The sequence below is a fragment of the Daktulosphaira vitifoliae genome, unplaced genomic scaffold (genome assembly GCF_025091365.1).
Source record: "Daktulosphaira vitifoliae isolate Bord-2020 unplaced genomic scaffold, ASM2509136v1 Scaffold_1, whole genome shotgun sequence".
Taxonomy (NCBI): domain Eukaryota; kingdom Metazoa; phylum Arthropoda; class Insecta; order Hemiptera; family Phylloxeridae; genus Daktulosphaira; species Daktulosphaira vitifoliae.
The window spans coordinates 70,193,238-70,214,644 of NW_026099572.1; the positions used below are offsets into that span (position 1 = coordinate 70,193,238).

The window sequence follows — 21,407 nt, forward strand, 5'->3', positions numbered from 1 at the left end:
GGCAGTTTTTAGTAAAAAAAATTGAAAAAATTTCGAAAATTAGCCATTTTTAAATTTGTAATTTTTTCGGAGGTTTCCCCCATTTACGAGGGAACGAGGGGATTTTTTTTCAATTTTTGAGGGTAATGTCTTCAACTAGATACGATTTGTGATCTTTTGACGTATTATTGAAAGAAATCGGTTCGGTGAGAGCTGAGAAAAAGTGGTAACAGACACAAAAAAAAAAAAAATTATTATTTTATATATTATTAGTAATAATATAAAAAATTAGAACTGATAGATAAAGTCTAATTGTAGATTTCAAAACAACGCGAAAATTTGATTTAGAAAAGTATATTTTTGCTTCTGATGAAAGTTCCTTAAAGTCCAGTGCATTTATTTATAGTAAAAAACAGATTTATTGATAATTATAGGATCAAGCCCTTTAAATTTTTATACATGTAAAAGTAAAGCAAAGTATAACTTCTTTATTATTTTTATAATTTTTCCGTTTAAATTACAATATTAAATTATTAAATATCAATTTCATACTAAATTTAAAAACTATAATTAGTTTTTAAAATCAAAGAACTACTAATCATGATATAATTAAAGAAATAAGAGTTGATGTTGCTATTGGAATAATCCGCCAATTGCCTACTTTCAAAAAAAAAAAAAAATTGGTTGGGAATTTTTTTTGCTATTCGCAATAAATAAAGTTATAACAGTTATCAAAGTTATAAGTTTTATACACTGGAATACAAGGAACTTCCATCAGAAACAAAAATATATTATTCTACATCAACTTTTCGCGATGTTTTCAAATGTGCCATTAGACTTTTTTTATCACTTCTAAATTTTAATATTATTAAAAAATATTATCGTAATAGATAACTTAAATAGAAAGTTTACAGTAAAAAAATTGTATATGTTACCATAACTTTTAGCTCAATTACAAGTATGAAATTGACATCATTAAATAGAAAATTTTATGAGAATTAAAATAAAGCTATTTTTAATATTGATATGCAGTCAGGAAATTTTATAATTTCTATTTACAGTATATTTGTCATAAAAACTTATTATTTCTTTGCATTTCTATCGTAACAGAACACTTAAATAGAAGTAATAGTAATAATTTCCTAGTAACTTTTGGTGTTCGNAGTAATAGTAATAATTTCCTAGGAACTTTTGTTGTTTGTTGAAAAGATTCTATAATTGAAATATTGAGAACTTAATTAATTTTAATGATTTACTTTAACTAAATGAACCAATCAAAACAAAGTTGTTAAAAAGATTTACTCATTTGAGCGTACTATAAAATCTGATTATAATTGTAAAAATCCATTGTTAATTCAGGAGAAACTAACAATCATTTTTTTTAAAAATGATTTACATAGCAACATTTTACCAAAAAATGTTGAATATTATTGTCTAGTAGTTGCACACACAAATACAGTAAAAAAATTATTAAATTACAAAGTAAAATAATTTAATTTTGTAGTTGAAACTTATCATATCAAACTTGATTCGTCAATAAATACTTTGAAAACATTAGAAATGAATGATTTTAATTGTCTGCATGGAGAACATGAGATAAGTAACTGTTTCATTGATAAATTAGAAATTTTTTTCTTTAATTTTTGAGGATAACTAATTATAATCATTTGACGTATCGTTGAAAAATATAGGTCAAGTTAGAGCAGAGAATATAAATGATAGTCACATAAAAATACCTTCTAAGCTATGCATCGAAGCTAAAATCTAAAATATAGTAAAATAATTTTAATACGAATAAGAAATTTCTTTTTGCAAGGGGCGACTAAAGTGATGGGATCCTTGATCTTTATGGAAGTTATTGAATCTAAATGAGATAAAAATCAAACGAGTTAATCATTAGACTAACTTAAAAAGAATTAAAAAAAAATGCAAAAAATTCATTGCCATACGCGGGTTGGAACTTCGTACTCCAAGTGTGTAAAACATAAGCTATACCAACTCGACAATCGTACGTTGATACCGTCGGATGAAAAAATTGGCTATTTAAGCTAAATCAAATTTCAAAATTATTTTTCTCGACTTAAAAGAAGCAAACAAATTTAAATAAGTTTAACTTTCTATGCTATATTAATTTTTCATTTATATAATATTTATGAAAATCTGTACTCCCCTTGTCAGGTATTTTAAAATAAAATAAAATACAAAACCCAAAATTTAACACAAAAATAGCATATCTTTAAATAGGGTAGTCATTTTTACCATGAAGTCCAGAGGTCAAATTTTTTTTTTTCAAATTAAAGTATATTACATAAGCTTTAATTTAAGATATATATAAAAGTATCAGACCTTCCGNTTAATTTAAGATATATATAAAAGTGTCAGACCTTCCGGAACATTTTCAAAAGTTAAGTTGAAAAAGTTAATTTTTTGTGAAAAAGTTGTCATTTTAAATCCCCCCCTGTGGGCAGAAAAATGGTCAAATGTTCACAAAAATATATAAAATGATAGGTAAATATCTAAGATATTTATAAAAAAAAAATTATATTGATTTGATCATTTTTAAAAAAGTTATGACACTTTTAAGTAAAAAAAACGGTAGCACAGTGGGGTCGAGGCACAGTGTGGACGAGGCATAGATGGGACAAGTATAAATGATATCTGACAGTGATTAAAATCACTATCATAAGAAACGCTTCGATGCAAATCTGTAGATAGTGTTTCCTTTAGAGAAATTGGTGAAATATTTTAAAAGCAACATGAACTCTTATTTCTTTAATTATATCCTGATTAGTAGTTCTTTGATTTTAAAATATAATATATGAATAAATACTAATTATAGTTTTTAAATTTAGTATGAAATTGTGAGGCCAGCTATGATGTATGGTTCATAGTGTTGGGCGGTTGATAAGAAAGTAGAGCAGAGAATAAGTGTAGCAGAGATGAGAATGCTTAGTTGGATGAGTGGAGTGACTAGAGAAGATAGGATAAGGAACGAGCATATAAGAGGAAGTATAGGTGTTGCGTCAATCGTGGATAAGATGACAGAAAATAGACTTAGATTGTTTAGTCATGGTATGAGGAAAGAAGAATCGAAAGCTGTAAGAACAGTTATAGAAATGAATGTTGAAGGAAGAAGAGATAGAGGAAGACCAAAAAAGAGATGGAGGGATGCTATTGAATGCGATTTGAGGACAGCTGATGTGAGCGTAGAAGATGTGGGAGATCGTGTCAAGTGGAATCTTAGGATAAGGGTGCCCGACCCCAAGTAGTTGGGATTAAGGCAAAGAAAAAGAAAAATATTACCAGATATTCCGGTGGCAATTGACATAATATGATTGTTATTTCGGAATGTACAATTTAGCGTTTAGTTGGGTTTAAATAATATAGCGTCAAATCAATTACCTACTCTATCGGTTGTATCTCAATATACACTACACTTTAATGATACAATAAATAAATAAACTCACACATACACACATATGCATTTATAACATTGTGTCTAATGTAAGTATAACATGATAAAAAGTAACCGTAAAATGAAAAAAATGGAATATAAATTTTATTACTCATATTAAATGTAATGTAACTCGAAAAATATTTGTTTAAATGAAAAAATATAAGATTATATTTTTATTTATAATTGTCTTTTAAACAACTTTTGTGCGAAACTTTTTTTTGTAAGTTAAATATTTTTTTTTGAGAAAATTAAGAAAGCTCATATTTTTGAACTTTTGCGAGGATTTAAAAAAAAAGCTCAATTCCAATCTTGAGGACTATTAGTATGTCATTATACATATTTTAATTCAACTTTTAAAAAAACAAAATTTTTTCCGCAATTTTTCCTTTGTTGACAGGCCTAGATGTCAATTTTAAACTTGTAATTGAGCTAAAAGTTATGGTAATATATTCAATTTATTTTACTATAAACTTTCATAAATCTTTATCAAAAATTTTTCATCAACTTTAAAGAACCAAAAAAATAGGTTAAAATTGAAAATTTGGACTGATTATTTTTAACATATTAAAAATCAAATCAGTAATAATTTGAAAACAAATTTTTTTTTCTTTTAATTATTATTTTATATATATAATTAGTAATAATATAAAAAATTAGAAGTGATAGAAATAGTCTACTTGCAGATTTGAAAACAACGCGAAAATTTGATTTAGAAAAGTATATTTTTGCTTCTGATGAAAGTTCCTTGTAGTCCAGTGCATTTTTTTATAGTAACAAACAGTTTTTATTGAAAATTATTGTATCAAGCCCTTTAAATTTTTATACACGTAAAAGTAAAGCAAAATATAACTTCTTTATTATTTTTATAATTTCTCCGTTTAAATTACAATATTAAATATCAATTTCATACTAAATTTAATAATTATAATTAGTATATATTCATATATTATATTTTAAAATCAAAGAACTACTAATCATGATATAATTAAAGAAATAAGAGTTGATGTTGCTTTTGGAATAATCCACCAATTGCCTAATTAAAACAAAAAAAAAAAAAGTTTGTTGGGAATTTTTTCTGCTATTCTGCAAAATTACTCCTTCGTTGACTAGAATGAATCATTAAATAGAAAATTTTATGAGAATTAAAACAATGTTATTTTTAAGATTAATATGCAGTCAGAAAGTTTTATAATTATTATTTATTGTAAATTTATCAGAAAAACTCATTATTTTTTGCATTTTTATCGTAATAGAACACTTAAATAGAAATCATAGTAATCATTTCTAAGTAATTTTTGATATTTAAAAAGATTCTACTATTGAAATATCCAGAACTGAATTAATTTTAATGATTTACTTTAACTAAAAAAAAAAAAGTTAATATTTTGAATCCCTCTTGTGGGCAGGTAAAGGGTTAGATTTATAAAAAAAACCAAATGATAGATAAAGACATGCATCTAAATAAAAAAAAATATACTGATTTGGTCATTTTTGATAAAGTTATAACAATTAACAAAGTTATAAGTTTTATACACTGGACTACAAGGAACTTCCATCAGAAACAAAAATATACTATTCTAAATCAACTTTTCGCGATGTTTTAAAATGTGCAATTAGACTTTTTCTATAACTTCTAAGTTTTAATATTATTAAAAAATAGTTTTTACATATAAAAAAAAATAATTAAGAACAAAAAAAATTGTTTTAAATTAATACTGATTTGATATAATATTTAATATTAATTTGATTATTAATAAGTTAAAAATAAGGAAAATGACATATTTAACCTATTTTGTTAATCGTTTAAAGTTGATTGTTGTAAATGTTTATAATAAAAAAAAAAAATTTATTTTACCATAACTTTTAGCTCAATTGGTAAGTTTGACATTGACATAATTAAATAGAAAATTTTATGACAATTAAAAAAATTGTATCGTTAAGATCAATATGCAGTCAGAAAGTTTTATAATTACTATTTATTGTAAATTTATCAGAAAAGCTCAATATTTTTTTGCATTTTTATGGTAATAGATAACTTAAATAGAAGTAATAGTAATAATTTCCTAGGAACTTTTGTTGTTTGTTGAAAAGATTCTATAATTGAAATATTGAGAACTTAATTAATTTTAATGATTTACTTTAACTAAATGTACCAATCAAAACAAAGTTGTTAAAAAGATTTACTCAATTGAGTGTATTATAAAATTTGATTATATTTGTAAAAATCAATTGTTAATTCAGGAGAAAAAACAATCATTTTTTTTAGAAATGATTTATATAGCAACATGTTACAAAAAAAAATTGTAATATTATAGTCTAGTAGTAGCACACACAAATAGAGTAAAAAAATTATTAAATTACAAAGTAAAATGATTTAATTTTGTAGTTGAAACCTATCATATCAAACTTCATTCGTTAATAAATATTTTGAAAACATTAGAAATTAATGATTTTAATTGTCTTTATGGAGACGATGTAATAACTAACTGTTTAATTGATAAATTAGAATTTTTTTTTCAATTTTTGAGAGTAATATCTTCAACTAGATACGAATTGTAGTAATTTGACGTATTGTTGAAAAAAGTAGGTCAAGTTAGAGCAGAGAAAATAAATGATAGTCACAAAAAAATATCTTCTCGGCTTTGCATCGAAGCGAAAACTTAAAATATAGTAAAATAATTTTAATACGAATAAGAAATTTCTTCTTGCAAGGGGCGACTAAAGTGATGGGATCCTTGATCTTTATTGAAGTTATTGAATCTAAATGTGATAAAAATCAAACGAGTTAAAATTTATACTAACTTAAAAAGAATTAAGAAAAAATGCAAAAAATTCATTGCCATATGCGGGTTGGAACCTCGTACCCCAAGCGTGTAAAACATAAATTTTACCAACTCGGCAACCGTACGTTGCTTCCGGCGGTTGAAAAATTGGCTATTTAAGCTAGTTCAAATTTCAAAGTTATTTTTCTCGACTTAAAAGAAACAAACATATTTAAATAAGTTTAACTATCTATACTATATCAATTTTAATTTATATAATATTTATGAAAATCTGTACTCCCCTTGTCAGGTATTTTAAAATAAAATAAAATACAAAACCCAGAATTTTAACACAAAAATAGCATATTTTTGCATACGGTAGTCATTTTTACCATGAAGACAAATCCAGAGGTCAAATTTTTTTTTTTCACATTAAAGTATATTACATAAGCTTTAATTTAAGATATATTTAAAAGTGTCAGTATTTCCGGAATACTTTCAAAAATTAAATTGAAAATATCGTAGTAACAATACGCATGTTTAAAGTTTTGACCCCCCTTGTTAAAGGGGTATGATCCGATTTACAAAAAAAGCGTGCCAGATGAAAGGGGTATATCAATATTTATTATAAAAAAATAATAATATAGATCCATACATTTTTCCAAAAGTTATATAAAATATAAATTAAATAATATAACATATAAAATCGAGATTTTTTTCACGGAAATCGTACGTTTTTCTTTAACTTTGATGTCCGTTTTCACCACGAAGACAAGTCCAGAGGTCAAATTTTTTTTTTTCAAATTAAAGTATATTACATAAGCTTTAATTTAAGATATATATAAAAGTGTCAGTCTTTCCGGAACATTTTCAAAAGTTAAGTTGAAAAAGTTCTACTTTCTATACGCATTTTAAAAGGTTTGCACCCCCCCTGTATAAAGGGAAATGGTCCGATTTTAAAAAAAAGTATGTCGAATGAAAGAAGTATATATAAAGTATTTATCATTAAAGAATAAAGTTGATTCATGCATTTTTTAAAAAGTTATAGCAACATAATGTTAAAAAATGTAAAATATAATATCAAGAATTTTTTCACAAAAATAGCATATTTTTGCATACGGTAGTCATTTTCACCATGAAGACAAGTCCAGAGGTCAAATTTTTTTTTTTCAAATTAAAGTATATTACATTAGCTTTAATTTAAGGTATATATAAAATTGTCAGTCTTTCCGGAACATTTTCAAAAGTTAAGTTGAAAAAGTTAATTTTTTGTAAAAAAGTTACCATTTTGAAACCCCATCCTTTGGGCTGTTAAAGGGTCAAATGTTCACAAAAATATATAAAATGATAGGTAATTATCTAAGGTATCTATAAAAAAAAAAATTATATTGATTCGGTCATTTTTAAAAAAGTTATGGCAATTTTAAGTAAAAAAAATTGAAAAAATATCGAAAATTAGCGATTTTTAAATTTGTAATTTTTTGGGGGATTTCCCCCGTTTACGGGGAACGAGGGAATTTTTTTCAATTTTTGAGGGTAATGTCTTCGACTAGATACGATTTGTGATCTTTTGACATATTGTTCATCAAAATCGGTCCAGCGAGAGCTGAGATTGAGCGTTCACAGACACAAAAAAAAAAATAAAAAAAAAAAAAAAAAAATAAAAAAACACATCATAGTAAAATTAATACCTTCTCAGCTTCGCATCGAAGCTAAAAATTGAAAAAATATCGAAAATTAGCGATTTTTAAATTTGTAATTTTTTGGTCGATTTCCCCCGTTTGCGGGGAACAAGGGAATTTTTTTCAATTTTTGAGGGTAATGTCTTCGACTAGATACAATTTGTGATCTTTTGACATATTGTTCATCAAAATCGGTCCAGCGAGAGCTGAGATTGAGCGTTCACAGACACAAAAAAAAAAATAAAAAAAAAAAAAAAAAAATAAAAAAACACATCATAGTAAAATTAATACCTTCTCAGCTTCGCATCGAAGCTAAAAACAAATTATGTATATCTCATAGTTCATATTAACATCATAGTATAATAATACAAACAAAATAGAAGTGTGGTATGGAGGCAAGGCTACCATGATGATTTTATCATAAAAGTTTTTCATCCGTTCCCATGGCAATATCATGTGTCTGATTTATCATAACCGATCATATTCGTCAATGAGATTTGTCACGTCTCTCACCAATAACATATTAGCCTTAAAATCCCTATTTATATTAGTTCTAACTTGAAATTAATATATACTATTGTCAATAAACAATACATTCTTAGAACTTACAGTGGACCCCAGGAATCCGGCCCCTGATTATTCCAGCGCCCTTGTAATGCGACATGTCTATTATTATTGGGTATTTTTTTTACAATCTCCACTAATGTATATAATTCATGATTGAACAGGTTACAATTGTCACTATTGTGCTCAAAGCTAGATTCTTTGCTTACTGTTTACTTGGCGTGTGGTACCAAACAAAACTTTCGTTTCCTATAACGAAAAATCCGTACCTGGGCGAAAAGGAAGTAAAGAGCGTGTTACCATACTACCATGTGCAAATTTTGCGGGTACACAAGCGCTAAAAATGGTGGTCGTTGAAAAATCGAATAAACCATGTGCATTCAAAAACATTGATTTTCCTGTATATTATTTTGGTCAAAAAAGTGCGTGGATGACAAAAGACCTTTACAACAAGTAGTTTGATAAATGCTTAGTACCAGAAGTTTAAAAATTGTTGACAAATCATATTTTTCCTCAAAAAACGTTATTGCTTATTGATAACGCTCCCGGTCATCCGTCTGAAGAAGAACTGAAAACTGAGGATAAATGCATCACTGCGATGTTTCTTCCACCAATATAAACTACACTGATTCAACCAATGGATCAGCATATCATTTAGTTTGTCCAGCAAGATTATAAGAAAAATTTACTTCTGAGAGCTGTATCAAAAGATCAGCCAATAGAAAAAACTTTAAAAGAATTCAATATGAAAGAATTGGTTTTTGCTCTTTGTCAATCGTGGAATGCATTACCTTTGTTAACTATTTCATCATCTTGGAAAAAGTTATGTCCGGATATAGTCACCAGACGGATATAGTCAACGATCCACAAATCAGTGTAACTTCGGGAGTAATAGAGAAAGTTGCTGCTGAAACAAAGATAAGATCGCAAGATTTGGATATCTGGTACCCTGGAATGTAAGGAGGAAAATATTTTTTATGAAATGTCTGACAATGAGATTATAAAAGAGATATCTAGTTATACAACCTTAAATCAGAAGATGACGACGACATAATTACAAATACTCCGCAAGTGATAGCACAAGATGCATCTAACGCCTTTGAACTGGGTTTGCAATGAGCTGAGGAGAATGGAGCATCCTACAACGAACTATTACTTTTAAGAAGACTGAGGAACAAAACATTAGTCTCGCGTTTCAATAATGTTAAGCAAAAAAAAAATGATAAATATTTTCATGCTTAAATTCATATCATGATTTTTATTCGTAATTTTTGACTATTTTAGTATGTACATTTGTTTAAATACAATTACATTGTAATTGTATTCCTTAACGAAAAATTATTGTTTTTTGTAAGTTCTCTACCATTAATGACGTTAATTTTATAATAAAATATAAGCTTTCTATTGTGTTGTTTAATTTACTTAAGTCGACATACAGAATGAAGCATGATTTGTACTTCACACCAGGACCTGTCAAGACCAAATCTAATCTTTAGATTTGTGATTTTTCAGATTACAAGGTACCCTTTAGTTAAAAGTTCCGGACTATAAAAGGTCTTAGGGAATACTCTATAAACCGAAAAATTAGATAGTTCGACACTGATCAGCAAAACTTTTGTCGGATTACCCGGTTCCACTATATTTTACTATTTAAAAATTTGAATTTTTAATAAAATTATGAACAAACAATTAATTTTATTCTTTAAATTCATTTTAGTAGAGAGTGCAATCGTCCCGCCGCCATTGCTATTACACATGAAATATTAAAAATTTTAATTGTTCATTTATTTATTAATCACAATTATCATTTGATATTTGGTCATCTCACACCCCCGATTAACATAGGCAAACCCTCCTTGTTTCTACTTTATTGGTATGGAGTATCAAATTTTTAAAATGATTTTCTGCGATATCTAATTATGTTAACAAAATAATAATATCAAATATGTTTGATCTTATTTAGCTACTTAAAATAAACTTCAATAAAGTAAACGAATTATAGTTTAAAACTTTTTATTCTGTTTAATCCACATAATTTTCCCATATTCCATTCAATGACAAAAAAAAAAAAAATTATGAGCAATGGAGTAATCTGAGAAATCATAAGTATTTCATCAAAATAACCTTGTACTCGATTAGAACTAACTATACTATATAGAGACAGCATTTCTCTATTTAAAATCAGCATAACCAACTGTTCGGACTGAAGGTATGACTTAACAATTTTTAATTATTTTTCAATTTTCAAACTAATTTAAATTAACATTTAATTTATAATAGTGTATAATCAAAATAATAAAATGAATATGTTTGTTGGATTCACTAAAATTTTATTTAAACTAATAATATATATTCAGTAGCAGATAATACAATTTTTACATTCTTACAGCATCTCTTCAAACACATCTATATCATTGTTATTTCTTACCAAATTTATAGAAAGAATTTTATGCAATATCTAAAAATATAATAAAAATTGTTTAAACAATGCAAAAGTCGTTTTATTACTAAATGATATAATAGTGACGCATCAAATCCTTACATTCTTGTTGTACATTTTCCATCAAATCTTCTTCATTGGTAAGTTGTATCAAATTTTTAGGAGAATTTTCTGCAATATCTAAAAATATAATAACAAATTTTTAGTCTCTTTAAAATTAATTTTATTAAAATAAAATGTATAATAATGACGTATCAAAACCTCACATTCTTGTTGTACATTTTCCATCAAATCATCTTCATTGGTCTGTTGTATCAAATTTTTAGGAGAACTTTCTGTGATATCTAAAAATGTAATAACAATTTTTTAGTCTCTTTAAAATTCATTTTAATAAAATAAAATGTATAATAGTGACATATCAAAACCTTACATTCTTGCATTATCTTTTGAAGCATATCTATATCATTGTTAAATTCTAACATATTTATAGAATTATTTTGTACAGTATCTAAAAATATAAATCAGAATTATTTAATCAATTTTATAGTCGTTTTATTACAAAAAAGGTATAATAGTGACGCATAAAAACCTTACTTTCTTGTTGTACATTTTCCAACAAATCTTCTTCATTGGTGTGTTGTATCAAATTTTTAGAATAATACTTTGTGATATCTAAATATGTTAACTAAATAATAATATCAAATATGTTTGATCTTATTTAGCTACTTATAATAAATTTCATTAAAGTAAACATGTTATGGTTTAAAATTTTTAATACTGTTTAATCCACATAATTTACCCATATTCGATTCAATGACATATTATATCACATATTAAATTAAAAATAATTTAAATAGTGTATAATCAAAAAAAAAAATGAATTTGATTGTTAGCTTCACTAAAAATATATTTAAACTAATAATAAATATTTAGTAGTAGATAATACAATTTTTACATTCTTGGAGCATCTCTTCAAGCTCATCTATATCGTTGTTATTTTGTACCAAATTTATAGAAGGATTTTGTGCGATATCTAAAAATATAATAACAATTCTTAATCCATTAAAAATTAATTTTATTAAAGTAAAGTCTATAATAGTGACTCATCAAAATCTTACATTCTTGTTGTACATTTTCCATCAAATCTTCTTCATTGTTGTGTTGTACCAAATTTTTAGAAGAATTTTGTGCGATATCTAAAAATATAATAACAATTCTTAATCCATTAAAAATTAATTTTATTAAAGTAAAGTGTATAATAGTGGCTCATCAAAATCTTACATTCTTGTTGTACATTTTCCATTAAATCTTCTTCATTGGAGGGTTGTATCAAATTTTTAGAAGAATTTTCTGTGATATCTAAATATATTAACTAAATAATAATATCTAATATGTTTGATCTTATTTAGCTACTTAAAATAAATTTCATTATAGTAATCTAGTTATGATTTAAAATTTTTAATACATTATATTCGATTAGATCTAACTATATTATATAGACACAAAATTTCTCTGGTTAGGAACAGCATAACTAACTGTTAGATCTCTTAGTATACCTTAAAATTTTTTAAATCTATTACAAACTCATTTAAATTAAAATTTAATGTATAATAGTTATTAATAAAAAAAAAAATCAATATGTTAGCTTCACTAAAAGTTAATTATACAAAAATTAATATTCAGTTGTAGATTAATCATTTTATTAAAATAAATTGTACAATAGTGACGTATCAAAACCTTACAATCTTGTTGTACATTTTCCATCAAATCTTCTTCATTTGTGTGTTGTATCAAATTTTTAGAAGTATTTTTTGCGATATCTAAAAATATAATAACAATTTGTTAGTCACTTTAAAATTCATTTTAATAAAATAAATTGTATAATAGTGACGTATCAAAACATTACATTCTTGTTGTACATTTTCTATCAAATCTTCTTCATTGGTGTGTTGTATCAAATTTTTAGGAGAATTTTCTGCAATATCTAAAAATATAATAACAAATTTTTAGTCTCTTTAAAATTAATTTTATTAAAATAAAATGTATAATAATGACGTATCAAAACCTCACATTCTTGTTGTACATTTTCCATCAAATCATCTTCATTGGTCTGTTGTATCAAATTTTTAGGAGAACTTTCTGTGATATCTAAAAATGTAATAACAATTTTTTAGTCTCTTTAAAATTCATTTTAATAAAATAAAATGTATAATAGTGACATATCAAAACCTTACATTCTTGCATTATCTTTTGAAGCATATCTATATCATTGTTAAATTCTACCATATTTTTAGAATTATATTGTACAGTAACTAAAAATATAAATCAGAATTATTTAATCAATTTAATAGTCGTTTTATTACAAAAAAGGTATAATAGTGACGTATCAAAACATTACATTCTTGTTGTACATTTTCTATCAAATCTTCTTCATTGGTGTGTTGTATCAAATTTTTAGGAGAATTTTCTGCAATATCTAAAAATATAATAACAAATTTTTAGTCTCTTTAAAATTAATTTTATTAAAATAAAATGTATAATAATGACGTATCAAAACCTCACATTCTTGTTGTACATTTTCCATCAAATCATCTTCATTGGTCTGTTGTATCAAATTTTTAGGAGAACTTTCTGTGATATCTAAAAATGTAATAACAATTTTTTAGTCTCTTTAAAATTCATTTTAATAAAATAAAATGTATAATAGTGACATATCAAAACCTTACATTCTTGCATTATCTTTTGAAGCATATCTATATCATTGTTAAATTCTACCATATTTTTAGAATTATATTGTACAGTAACTAAAAATATAAATCAGAATTATTTAATCAATTTAATAGTCGTTTTATTACAAAAAAGGTATAATAGTGACGTATCAAAACATTACATTCTTGTTGTACATTTTCTATCAAATCTTCTTCATTTGTGTGTTGTATCAAATTTGTAGAAGTATTTTTTGCGATATCTAAAAATATAATAAAAATTGTTTAGTCTCTTTAAAATTCATTTTATTAAAATAAATTGTACAATAGTGACGTATCAAAACCTTACAATCTTGTTGTACATTTTCCATCAAATCTTCTTCATTTGTGTGTTGTATCAAATTTTTAGAATAATACTTTGTGATATCTAAATATGTTAACTAAATAATAATATCAAATATGTTTGATTTTATTTAGCTACTTATAATAAATTTCATTAAAGTAAACATGTTATGGTTTAAAATTTTCTATACTGTTTAATCCACATAATTTACCCATATTCTATTCAATGACATACTATATCTTATATAAAAATTATATTTTAATTTAAATAGTGTATAATCAAAAAAAAAATGTATATGTTTGTTAGCTTTACTAAAAGTTAATTATACTAATAATAAATATTCAGTAGTAGATAATACAATTTTTACATTCTTGCAGCATCTCTTCAAGCTCATCTATATCATTGTTATTTCTTATTAAATTTATAGAAGGAATTTGTGCAATATCTAAAATTATAATAAAAATTGTTTAGTCTATTTAAAATTAATTTTATTAAAGTATAGTGTATAATAGTGACGCATCTAAAACCTTACATTCTTGTTGTACATTTTCCATCAAATCTTCTTCATTGGTGTGTTGTATCAAATTTTTAGGAGAACTTTCTGCGATATCTAAAAATATAATAAAAATTGTTTAGTCTCTTTAAAATTCATTTTATTAAAATAAATTGTACAATAGTGACGTATCAAAACCTTACAATCTTGTTGTACATTTTCCATCAAATCTTCTTCATTTGTGTGTTGTATCAAATTTTTAGAATAATACTTTGTGATATCTAAATATGTTAACTAAATAATAATATCAAATATGTTTGATTTTATTTAGCTACTTATAATAAATTTCATTAAAGTAAACATGTTATGGTTTAAAATTTTCTATACTGTTTAATCCACATAATTTACCCATATTCTATTCAATGACATACTATATCTTATATAAAAATTATATTTTAATTTAAATAGTGTATAATCAAAAAAAAAATGTATATGTTTGTTAGCTTTACTAAAAGTTAATTATACTAATAATAAATATTCAGTAGTAGATAATACAATTTTTACATTCTTGCAGCATCTCTTCAAACTCATCTATATCATTGTTATTTCTTATTAAATTTATAGAAGGAATTTGTGCAATATCTAAAATTATAATAAAAATTGTGTAGTCTATTTAAAATTAATTTTATTAAAGTAAAGTGTATAATAGTGACGCATCTAAAACCTTACATTCTTGTTGTACATTTTCCATCAAATCTTCTTCATTGGTGTGTTGTATCAAATTTTTAGGAGAACTTTCTGCGATATCTAAAAATATAATAAAAATTGTTTAGTCTCTTTAAAATTCATTTTATTAAAATAAATTGTACAATAGTGACGTATCAAAACCTTACAATCTTGTTGTACATTTTCCATCAAATCTTCTTCATTTGTGTGTTGTATCAAATTTTTAGAATAATACTTTGTGATATCTAAATATGTTAACTAAATAATAATATCAAATATGTTTGATTTTATTTAGCTACTTATAATAAATTTCATTAAAGTAAACATGTTATGGTTTAAAATTTTCTATACTGTTTAATCCACATAATTTACCCATATTCTATTCAATGACATACTATATCTTATATAAAAATTATATTTTAATTTAAATAGTGTATAATCAAAAAAAAAATGTATATGTTTGTTAGCTTTACTAAAAGTTAATTATACTAATAATAAATATTCAGTAGTAGATAATACAATTTTTACATTCTTGCAGCATCTCTTCAAACTCATCTATATCATTGTTATTTCTTATTAAATTTATAGAAGGACTTTGTGCAATATCTAAAATTATAATAAAAATTGTGTAGTCTATTTAAAATTAATTTTATTAAAGTAAAGTGTATAATAGTGACGCATCTAAAACCTTACATTCTTGTTGTACATTTTCCATCAAATCTTCTTCATTGGTGTGTTGTATCAAATTTTTAGGAGAACTTTCTGCGATATCTAAAAATATAATAAAAATTGTTTAGTCTCTTTAAAATTCATTTTATTAAAATAAATTGTACAATAGTGACGTATCAAAACCTTACAATCTTGTTGTACATTTTCCATCAAATCTTCTTCATTTGTGTGTTGTATCAAATTTTTAGAATAATACTTTGTGATATCTAAATATGTTAACTAAATAATAATATCAAATATGTTTGATTTTATTTAGCTACTTATAATAAATTTCATTAAAGTAAACATGTTATGGTTTAAAATTTTCTATACTGTTTAATCCACATAATTTACTTATTTAGCTACTTGAAATACATTTCAATAAAGTAATCTAGTTATGGTTTAAAATTTTTAATACTAACATTATACTCTATTAGATCTAATTATGAGACAAAATTTCTCTGTTTAGGAACAGCATGACCAACTATTAGGACTCTTAAGTATAACTTAAAATTTTTAAAATTTATTTCAAACTCATTTAAATTAAAATTTAATTTATAATAGTTATTAATAAAAAAAAAAATCAATTTGTTTGTTAGCTTCACTAAAAGTCAATTATACTAAAAATAAATATTCAGTAGTAGATAATACAATTTTTACATTCTTGCAGCATCTGTTCAACAACATCTATATCATTGTTAAATCGCACCATATTAATAGAATTATTTTGTGCGATATTTAAAAATATAATAAGAATTGTTTAATCAATTTAAATTAATTTTATTAAAGTTAAGTGTGTAATAGTGATGCATCAAAACCTTACTTTCTTGTTGTACATTTTCCATCAAATCTCCTACATTGGTGTATTGTATAAAATTTTTAGAAGAATTTTCTGCCATATCTAAATATGTTAACAAATAAACAATTTCAAAAAAAATTTATACTGCTTAAAAAGTTATACCTTGCTTGTCATTCGTTGGTGATAGGGCAGGTAAAAATGTTTCACTTGTGTTCGAATCAAATTTAAATCCAAGTGTATNTCACTTGTGTTCGAATCATACTTTAATCCAAGTGTATCATACTTATTCCAGATTATCCTTTGAAATAAATTGCTCATTTTACCACTTAGAAAAATGATAAGTTCTTCGTCTTTTCTTTGACTGTTTAATGTTACAAATTCGATTTTCCAAAAATTCCACAAAGAACTCAAATCTATTTGTTTTATTTTACATAATGATAAATCTTTTTTGAGTTCATAAATGTTATTTTGTAAAATATGCGTGATAGTTATTAACGCAGTTTCAATTGACTCTTTATTGTTTTCCAAAATAATCAATTTCTTCAACGATTCATTTTTCTGTAAATTGGTAAGAACTTTATTTAAAGGAAATAGATTGTTTATTAGGGTGTTCAAAGGGCTTTTGTGATATTTTTCTATAGCATATAATGCTCCTTTCATAAATTTTGCCAGCGTGACAAATTCAATCATTTTTTCTAAAATTTTGACTGTACAATTGTGTGCACTAATTTTACCAGAATTAAGTAGCATGAAACAATATTCTTGAAAATTGTAAAATGTATAGAATATTGTATGTAAATCATTAGCGTAAGAACATCCAAGGAATATTGTAGCATTACGTATAATATTGTCACAGTTATTTAATGTTACAGGTTTATTAATCACATCGTTCAATGTAAACACATTGCGCCTGTAAATAATATACTCGACATCATTTATATTTTTCCATCCGGGTTGATGTAATAACTTCTCTATTATATCGACGTGTGCTTTTTTATTAGGAGCTCCTTCAATATTAAAAAAAGCGATAAATATAGAAAAGTACACTTGAATATTTAGTATTATTGAGATTTTCATTTTCAAAAAGTTTATGAATCGATTTTTTATTACTAAAAAAATTATTGTCATACAATTTTTATTTCAATATTAATCAATTCCTTTTTTCGTACCAAAATAATGAAACAAGCAATAATTTCGACTGCATACACTTGTGTAGATGAACAAAATTAATTTATTTGCATTTAGTAGTAGGAGTATGGTTATTATATTTTAATACTATGTGCTATAAATTAAAAAAATTTTTCTAGCTACCCTCGAAATAATTTATACATCCATATTTTTATCTAATAATAGATTACTACCTGCATAAGATTAGAAATAAATTGTAACAAAGTTCATAATTTGAATAATTATACAATATAATAAATCTAATTTTAGACGAAAAAATTAATTTTATTAAGAAATACTTTTTAACAGTTGTTATTAAGACTATTCTAACTTGTATCAATTTTTTATTAATAGTCTTAATAAATAATGATGAACTAATAGAATATAAATAATTTATAGCTAAATTAAACAAGAAAGGTTAAAATCGGAATGCATTCTAATATCTTATATTATTATTTGAAAACATGTCTTGATCAACCTCTTGCCTGATTTTTTTTTTCACGGACAACTAATTGTTGGCTGCCCTGGAAATACTGTGATGCATTATTTCAGGTCGGCCAACTTCGCAATATAACTCATAACACCATGTTGTGGATCAACCCCGAAATTAATTATGAGCTAATTCTCAACGTGGTGTGGTCACCCCGTTATCCGGCTCCCAGGGTGGGAACTGATAAGGTTTTCCCTGTACGGGAGAACCTACCAACCGGTCACATACGGGTGCAGCGACGGGGAAACCAGTTTAACGTCCACCACCGAGCTCTAGTCGTGACCTTCGAACGTCGTGGTGGAGCTCCTGTTGGCCGAGACCAGCATGAGGGATGGTATCAAATCCAACAGGTCTTCGCCACGCTGATTGGTGCCAGCCGATACCCACACTAGGGAGTGGGCGTTAATATTCCTGACAACGAGTTCCCTGTGGCCGTTACGTGGTGCCCGGACCTCTTCGGCTTGTGGCAGGAGGAATCGGACTCGAGGGGTCCGGCGATCGGTAAGCTGGGCGTAGCAGCTTAAGACGTATAGTATTTATAGTTTTTTTAAAGAAACTACAAAGTTTATTAATGTTAATAATGAGTGAACTTTTTTTTTCAAATATTTCATCAATAATAAAAGAATGACTTTCAATTTTTTAATTTAAATTGTAAAAAAATTTAATTTGTTAAGTGGTTGTGTTCTTGCATATAATTTAACGTATGTTGCAATGCGTAGTACGGTAAAATGTATTATTAAAAAAAACGGTAGCACAATATGGACATGGCATAGTTGAGACAAGTAAATATGATATCTGACAGTGTTTATAATCACAATCATAAGAAACGCTACGTTGTAAATCTCTACATAATGTTTAATATTAAGAAATTAGTGGATAGTTCCAAAAGCTTAATTAACTCCTTTTTAATAGAATTAAGAAAAAATACCAAAAAAGTCATTTTGATGATTGGGGTTCGAACTTCGATCCCGAACACAATAGACTGCATCTAATACCGATGCAGCAACCATTTATATCAAATGAAAGAGCAATACATAAGGTTTCTATATAAAAAAACAATTATTTTGATTTGTTTATTTTTGATAATGTTACAGCAATTAAACTGGATGGACGACGCTGCCGGTCGTCCAAAACCCGTATATAAAATTGCAGTTGAACCGTAACCGCACCCACACGATTGGGTGCCTCATTTATAATATACGTTTCAAAATATTGTTCGGACGAGGCTGTTGGTCGTCCAAACATTGCTCGAGTGTGCATACGTACCCGCATATACTGAGGAAAACAACTTTAATGTTCGCATACGACAAATGTATTATAACTATTTTACTATTTAAAAATTTGCATTTTTTATAAAAATTATGAAGAAACAATTAATTTTATTCTTTAAATTCATTTTAGTAGAGAGTGCAATCGTCCCGTCGTCCAAGCCACGAGCCGCCATTGCTATTACACACGAATTATTATTAATTTTAATTGTTCATTTATTTAATAGTCATAATTATCATTTGATACTTGGCCATCTCACTCCACCGATTATCATAGGCAAACCCTCCCTGTTTAGGGCTTATGCATTTTGGTCAGAAGATCCTTTCCTTTATTCTTATACAGTTTAATTATAGATAAAGTTATAGGTGCCAGGGTAAGTGGCATAAAATTTGTAGCTCCCCGCCAAAGAATAATTATTATTACACCATCGTACAAATCTATTTAAATCTTGATGTAGTATAACACATCTTAAATGAATTTATTGGTGAGTTTATTTTAAGATCGTCTGCAAATAAAGAGAACTGGGAGTATAAAAGTGCCTTATATAAGTCATTTGTAAATATTATAAACAATAAAGGCAAAATATGATTACTTTGCAGAACACCAGAAGTAACCTTAATAATATCTGATACAGTTCCCCAGTGGTTAAAGTAAGAAGGTAGCAGTTCCTCTTGTTTTTTTGGAGTTAATTCTAGCGTTCTTTTTAAGTTAAATCATAAAATTCCGATGGGACGCTTTAATTTTGAGCACTCAAGAGTAGAAAGCGTTAATATAAAAAAATTATTCAATAATTTTAATTGTCCGTTAGAATTAAATATTTAAAACTCTTAGTTAATATTAAAATTTTTAGCGCTTAAACATGAGAAAGTTATAATGGATATTGTTGCCCAGTAAGAATTTACTATTGTTTATTGTTATTCACATTAGTTATCAATATTTTTTTAGAAATAGTTATTCCTTTATATTGGGGGCTTGATATTTGGTTTAATAAAGGTCTTTTGTCTTGGTTATATTTAAATATAATATTAAAGAGCTCATCAATAAAAATTTCGTTTATAATTTTCTCATTATAACGCCTTACCAATTGTTCCAGTGTTTTTCTTTTATATTTCTTTAATATACTTCTAAGAACTTTTATAAGATTGTCGAACGGAAAGCAACTACATGAATCAAGAGTATTTTTTAACCAAAATTGTATTAGTTTACACATAGCCCCTAAATCACCATATGAATGTAGTCTATAGGTATAGAATTAGCAAAATAAAATTGAAAATTCGAATTAGGTTATTTTCCTTTACGATGTTCTTCACTAAGTTGATTGTATAACAAACAAGATCTATCTTTTGACTTTCAATCACATGATAAGGATAGCAAATATAGTTGTTTATATATTCTCCTTCTTCAAAACACCTCGAAAAAGAAAAATAACCATAGTGGCCTTTAGTTTAAGTGATAAAGTAGCGGGTAGTCAATCAGCTAAGGTTCTAAAAATTTTAACCGATTTTATAAAATTATTTATTTTATTACAATTTATGTTAGACCTTAACGCTATTAATAGAACTATCCAAAAACTCATTACTTTCTTTTGGTTTTTCATAACCACGGTAAATATCAATAATGAAAATAAATTCACTAAAAAGCCTTATGTATGCAAGAATGTAATTCTTCAATGTAAGAATTGACTTGAACTACTATTATCTAATGGCAACTCATCAAATGTCACCATAATTCATTTTCTAAATTATACCGTTTTGAACATCTGATTATTCCATTTGCAAGCCCAAAATAATAATACTTGTCTGGAAATATGATTTGTATATTCA

The 21,407-nt window shown here is 25.6% G+C and overlaps 1 protein-coding gene across 1 annotated transcript in view; it reads right to left on the minus strand.

Moving 5' to 3' along the window:
• LOC126895591 (putative uncharacterized protein DDB_G0282499) overlaps positions 1-16,887 on the minus strand; it is a 31,435-nt gene extending 14,548 nt beyond the window's left edge. Inside the window, exons 1-25 of the mRNA XM_050667618.1 lie at positions 16,821-16,887; positions 16,683-16,760; positions 15,985-16,086; positions 15,845-15,922; positions 15,680-15,757; positions 15,319-15,396; positions 15,155-15,232; positions 14,990-15,067; positions 14,605-14,706; positions 14,465-14,542; positions 13,775-13,852; positions 13,611-13,688; positions 13,447-13,524; positions 13,283-13,360; positions 13,119-13,196; positions 12,955-13,032; positions 12,791-12,868; positions 12,627-12,704; positions 12,166-12,243; positions 12,003-12,080; positions 11,840-11,917; positions 11,479-11,556; positions 11,315-11,392; positions 11,151-11,228; positions 10,987-11,064 (exon numbers count right to left, since the gene is read on the minus strand). Of these exons, the coding sequence (XP_050523575.1) occupies positions 10,987-11,064; positions 11,151-11,228; positions 11,315-11,392; positions 11,479-11,556; positions 11,840-11,917; positions 12,003-12,080; positions 12,166-12,243; positions 12,627-12,704; positions 12,791-12,868; positions 12,955-13,032; positions 13,119-13,196; positions 13,283-13,360; positions 13,447-13,524; positions 13,611-13,688; positions 13,775-13,852; positions 14,465-14,542; positions 14,605-14,706; positions 14,990-15,067; positions 15,155-15,232; positions 15,319-15,396; positions 15,680-15,757; positions 15,845-15,922; positions 15,985-16,086; positions 16,683-16,758 (1,918 nt within the window). The 5' untranslated portion in view covers positions 16,759-16,760; positions 16,821-16,887. The remainder of the gene's footprint in view (positions 1-10,986; positions 11,065-11,150; positions 11,229-11,314; positions 11,393-11,478; positions 11,557-11,839; positions 11,918-12,002; positions 12,081-12,165; positions 12,244-12,626; positions 12,705-12,790; positions 12,869-12,954; positions 13,033-13,118; positions 13,197-13,282; positions 13,361-13,446; positions 13,525-13,610; positions 13,689-13,774; positions 13,853-14,464; positions 14,543-14,604; positions 14,707-14,989; positions 15,068-15,154; positions 15,233-15,318; positions 15,397-15,679; positions 15,758-15,844; positions 15,923-15,984; positions 16,087-16,682; positions 16,761-16,820) is intronic.
• Between the last annotated feature and the right edge of the window lie 4,520 nt (positions 16,888-21,407).